At 43.6% G+C, this 6,000-nt stretch overlaps 1 protein-coding gene across 1 annotated transcript in view; it reads right to left on the bottom strand.

Moving 5' to 3' along the window:
- Window positions 1-5,107, bottom strand: part of SPTLC1 (serine palmitoyltransferase long chain base subunit 1) — a 55,275-nt gene extending 50,168 nt beyond the window's left edge. The window contains exons 1-2 of the mRNA XM_030566355.1: window positions 5,007-5,107; window positions 777-884 (exon numbers count right to left, since the gene is read on the bottom strand). Coding sequence (XP_030422215.1) covers window positions 777-884; window positions 5,007-5,072 — 174 coding nt within the window. The 5' untranslated portion in view covers window positions 5,073-5,107. The remainder of the gene's footprint in view (window positions 1-776; window positions 885-5,006) is intronic.
- Window positions 5,108-6,000: the final 893 nt, after the last annotated feature.

Raw genomic sequence — 6,000 nt, forward strand, 5'->3', positions numbered from 1 at the left:
CAGAAGAAGTCATGAGGACCTCCCCACCATTATCACTAGTTTTTAGAATATAATGGCTTTGAGTACCAGATGAAGTAAGAAAGAGAAAATGAAATACTGATGTTTAATTCTTATATTTACACATGCTTAACTTACATGTGTAGTCCAACTGGAGTCAATGGGACTACTAGTGTTTAGAGTTAAGCAAGAGTCCAACTGCTTGCAGGAATGAGTTTAACAGATTTTTATCCCCACTGATGTATACAGTTCTCAATCCTCTCTTAAACTTGCTAATATCTGAAGTGTTAGGTGCCAGTATTTTATGCTTACATTCTATTTCCAGACTGATTATTTAGCAATTGCTTCCAGGACAGTAAAATTCAGCAAGAATTTCTCCATAGTTTTTTTTTTTTTTTTTTTCAAATCTACCTGAAGTTTCCATTGTTAAAACAAATCCGTTCACAAACTAGAGCTGATGACAATTTCATCTCTCTAGAATTTAACAATTAATCCAATTCCTTCAAATTTCTGATTTGTAACTTTCAAAAAATTAAGTTTTCTTTTAACTGGTGTAACATTATTTCTGATCAATCATTTTTCCTGCCCAAAACAAAATGCATATTGAAAGATCTCTTACTCCATTTGAAGTTACTAGAAATATCGCTTATCACAGTGGTTTCAATTTGTGAGGTGATCACACCACATACCGAGTGTCAAACATATAAATGTATTAGTAGTATAATTGTTGCTATAACGAAAAAAATCTGCATATTGGGAAGAATGTTATTACAATATACCTTAGGTGTGAGGTCAGACCGTTCTTGAAGTTTATAGGTTTTAGAGAAAAGAAGTCTGATTATCCACAGTATTAGAATTCCTTCCAAAATAAGATGGTAAGCAGGAGCCTAGAAATTAAAAACAGTCCATATAAGATTCAGTTTTAATTAGCTGGTATTTTTCCTTTCCATTATTATATTTCTAAAAGAAACAAAACTGCCTTGCATCAACTAGAACTGTTTCATATATACCTTTTTTTTTTAAATTAAATAAAAGTGTTTTATGAACGTTCATGGCTTTGCGTATCCTGTCTACTGAGTGTTAAAGTGAACACGGATGGTCTTATCCTATGTGTTAATGGAAGACATAATAAGCTGCTCTCAAAGTTGACATGTTAGGTAGTTTCAGTTCTAGAAAGGTGCATGAGAGGATTAGCAAGTACACCGCAGGTTAGCCTAAATTACACTGGCAAAGCTGTGGCTAGGGGGTTTGTATGGAAGAGAATAGCATGCTTTACTGGCTCAGTGTCACTTTTAATTGTATTAAATTAATACATATGTTTAAAAAATTATACAGACTCACCACTAGACAGACTATATTTGATTAAATCTGTAGCCGAATTAATAGAAATTGCATGAGGCTAAAGCCTGCCCACCTAAGGAACAAGTTCATGCTAGACATAAACCTAATTCTAAAATATATCAATGCTTGATAGCTCTTTTAGAACATGGGTTTAGATATGTTTAGCTGATGTTGTGAAGGCCAAGACTATAATAGGTTCAAAAAAAGAACTAGATAAATTCATGGTCGATCAATGGTTATTAGCCAGGATGGGCAGGGATGGTGTCCCTAGTCTGTGTTTGCCAGAAGCTGAGAATGGGCGACAGGGGATGGATCACTTGATGATTACCTGTTCTGTTAATTCCCTCTGAAGCAGCTAGCATTAGTCACTGTTGGAAGACAGGATACTAGGCTAGATGGACCTATGGTCGGACCCAGAATGGCCGTTCTTATGTTCTGTTTTAACAAGCATCCAGTATACAAAGTGGACATCAGTTATTTTTCAAGAACCTGATACAGACACCCTTCTACCCACTTCATATAGGAATATAACTGTGAGAAGCTATTCCCAAAAACAGCGCTGGAGGTCAGGTGGCCGATCGGCATGGTCTCTGCGCCCCCCAGCCACGGTGCGCAGGTGGCCAGCCCTAGAGCACAGGGCAGGCAGCACAGCCCAGCACCAGGCATCCAAGTCCTGCAGGAGGCACGCTAGCCTGGGGGCAGGCCCACAGTTGGGTATTTGGGGAGGCACAGCCTCCCCTTATCTATGATACCAGCCACCCATGATCTGAACATGTCACTTAAAAGGGATGAGCTTTAGAACCAACCCCTTACAAATGAAAAGTGTTACAGTAACTCCTCACTTAATGTCGTCCTGGTTAACATTGTTTCGTTGCCGATCAATTAGAGAAAATGTTCATTTAAAGTTCTGCAATGTTACCTTATAATGTCGTTTGGCAGCCACCTGCTTTGTCCACTGCTTGCAGAAAGAGCAGACTGTTGGAGATAGTTGGTGGGGGCTTGGAATCAGGGTGGATCGGCAGACCCTGCCCCCATCAGCTCCCCGCTCCCCTAAATTTCCTGCACGGTAGATATCTAGCAGGCTATCAGTTGCTGGGCAGTTCAGCTGTTCCTCACTCCACTGCCGTGTGCTGCTCCTGCCCTCTGCCTTGGAGCTGCTCCCAGGACCCTCCTGCTTGCTGTGCAGGGGACGGTGGGAGAGAGGTGCTAATGTCAGGATGGCCCTGGCCCCTCCTGCCCCTTGTTCCTTTACCCCATCTCCACAGAGTAGGGGCTCACGACAGAGGGAGCTTGCTGGCAGCAGCTGCTGTCTCAACTTGCTGATCTACTTAAAAAGGCAGTGTACTTAGAGTAGAGTCTGCGTACTTAAAGTGGCAACGCTCATCTCTCTCTCACGCACACGGGATGTGTGCGCGCATGTCTCTCTCTCTACTATACTGTCTCCACTCCCTCCTTTCATGCTGCTTTGTAGAGTATGAGGCTACATTAACAACAATGTATTAAGCCTTGAGGGTTCAGCTGAGTGCTAGTTCATCATTTATCAGTAACGCAGTCCACCCTCTGACTTTACTACCTCAACCAAGCTTCACAATCATCATTGCTGTGTACAATATTAAATTGTTTAAAACTTATACCGTTTATGTGTATGTAGTCTTTGATGAAAAAAGTTTCCCTGGAACCTAAACCCACTCTATTTACCTTAATTCTTATGGGGAAATTGGATTCACTTAACGTTGTTTCACTTAAAGTAGCATTTTTCAGGAACATAACTACAAGGTTAAGCGAGGAGTTACAGTACACAGTGCACATGGCTGGCAATGTATCTTTTCACTTGTAATCTACTAGTCTTTAAGAACCATGTTAAATGACCAAGATGTAGCAACAACTGGGGGGGGAAGAGAGAGAGACCAACCAAAAATGCCATTTATGTTAGAGTTCCTGCTTCTTCAGTGAGCAGTAGTTTTCATTGCATGACCTGCTAGGTAACTCAGACAAGATTCCATTACATGGAAGTAGGTCACCACCTAGATTGTGCGTGGGATAAAAGAGATTAGAGCAACACCTTTACCTATGAAGTGGCAACCAGGTCATCAGCTTGTTTCTAACACAGAAATGCCTGTTTCTAACAGTCTGGAAATAATTATCCATTTCCACATTAGCATAAAATGACAACAGAGTCTCTCTTAAGGGAAAATAATTCAGACTTTGAATTCATAAATCTTTGTCTTTCAATAATAGTAACAATGTGTAAACTAAAGTCTCTTGTCTTATCGCCTCAACTCTCTGACCAAAATGGTAGATTTTTCCTCAAAAAATAAATGTGGCAAAAATAGCGTGTATCAAAATGTAGCATAGCATTTAACAGCAGAAACAACATCACAATATGGAACAAACTGCCTCCAAGTCAGCAGTGGCCCATAATGCTGACGAGCACCTGGCATAAATTCTGAAGGTGAATGTGAAGCCCCACCACAGATGGATACTAGATTTACCTTGAGAGACACAAATGTCACCATACTTTAACTTTGAAAAAAAAAATACATAGCATGTCAATATAGGAACTGCTATTAAGGACCAGACCCAATGTCCATCTAGTCCAGCGTTCTGTCTCTGACAGTGATTGGTACCAAATGCTTCAGAGAAAAGTGCAAGAACCTCACAATAAGCATATAGGAAATATACCTCTACCTCGATATAACGCTCCTCAGGAGCCCAAAAAATCTTACCGCTTTATAAGTGAAACCATGTTATATCAAACTTGCTTTGATCCCCCGGAGTGCACAGCCTCGCCCCCCCAGAGCGCTGCTTTACTGCGTTATATCCGAATTCGTGTTATATTGGGTTGTGTTATATCAAGATAGATTACATCTCTATCCCCCATATTAGATCTCATCTTAGTATCTAATAGCTGGAAGTTGATTCATACATGATGCATGAGGTTTAATATCCCTTCCAAAACTTGATAATAAAGTATGACAACTAAGGATGCTCAGGAGTCATATAAATGTTCAATCTCTTTATGAATCTTTTTTAAATTCCTGGCCTCAGTGATTTCCTGTGGCAGCAAGTTCCACAGTTAAATGACACATCATGTAAAAGACTAAGTCCTTTTATCAGTTGCAAATTTCCCACTTTTTAATTTGGCCAAACATCCCTTGTACTTGGATTAAGGCACAGGAAGACACTCCTGCCCTATTATCACTACTGCATTTGTTATTTTCTATACTGTGATCCCCTTCCCACCTCTGCAAGATCAGCAATCCCACTTCCTCACACCCTGAGTTTCTCCAGGCCACCAAGTCATTCTCCTTGTTCTTCTCTGAGCCCCACTTAGGTCTGTGAGAAGTGACAGTCAGTGCTGCTTGCTCCAGTGGGCTTTCCATCAGCTCTACCATACCCTACCGGACTGATTCACTGCCCCGCTCCTTGTGCAGCCAGTACAGCCTGGTGCTCGGCTCCTGCTGGAATCACCAACGCCACAGGGTCCCCCCCAGTGCCCGCCACCGCCACCCGCGCGACACCCCCTCCCCCGAGAGCTGGTGTCACCAGGCGGGGCCGTCACTCAGCGCCCCGCTCCCTCGGGTTGAGCTCACAGCCCCGGCGCCGGCCCCGCTGAAGAAGGAGGCGGCGGGGGTGCCGGCCCCGGCCCGAGCAGGGGGGAGTCTCACCTCATAGAAGGCCTGCACCATCTCCACCAACACCCACTGCTGCCCCATCCCCACCGCAGCCGCCATCGCCAACCGCCACTTCCGCGCCCCCTGCGCGCTCACTGACGTCAGCAACCGTAGACAGCAGAGAGCGAGCAGCTGATACGTCGTCAGGCCGTGGCCACGCCCCTCCTGCGGAGCCCTGGTCGTTTGCGTGTTCTAGGCCGGCGACAGGGAGCGGGGGTTGGCAGCAGCTTTGGAGCGAGGTTCTGGGCTTCGTCTGGCGGCTGAGGCGGGACTGCGGGGGAAGCACAGCGTAGAACAGCGGGGGTGGCTGGTCTGGCCGGGGTCACACCACACTGCCACGCATGAAGGTGGGCTCGGTTCATAACTGGCACACTGTCAAAGCCCCGGGTTAGCAGGGAGGCAGACGGCTCGGAAGCCTGTGATGAATAGTGAATAGAAGCGCCTCAAGGAAACACGCTTTAGTATTAATTACAAAGAGAAGGGCACAACGAACCGGCCATTTTTGCTAACCTGCACTAGATATTGGCCCAGGTTCACACGGTATAGTCAAGCTGGGAGAAGGGGGTCTTAGAGGGGGAAAGTCCCCCTGGGGGTGGGTGTAAATAGGACAGTGTTTTCCCCTTTTGGAAAAGTGAATATAGACTGTATACCTTGTGCTGTTTTTACTTAGTACATTGTTTTAAGCATTACAAATCGCCGTACAACACCTTTTTTTACCTTCCATCTCCTTGCAACTGTTGATCTATACAATAATTATAAGGAATCAGACAGCAGGAGAAATTTAGTTTAACATTGGTTTACTACTTATTCTGATTAAATGTTGTCTTATGCTTGGCAGAAGAGGATAACACTGGTCTACAATTTATGAGAAGTTGTCTGCTTCAGAGATAAAATGTGATATGTATTTTGATGTGCTGAATTCAAATATTACAAAACAACTGATTGGCTACTGTTTCTAAGATATTTAAGTTTTTACATTTTATGTCTA

The sequence above is a fragment of the Gopherus evgoodei genome, chromosome 6, assembly GCF_007399415.2.
Source record: "Gopherus evgoodei ecotype Sinaloan lineage chromosome 6, rGopEvg1_v1.p, whole genome shotgun sequence".
Lineage (NCBI taxonomy): Eukaryota > Metazoa > Chordata > Testudines > Testudinidae > Gopherus > Gopherus evgoodei.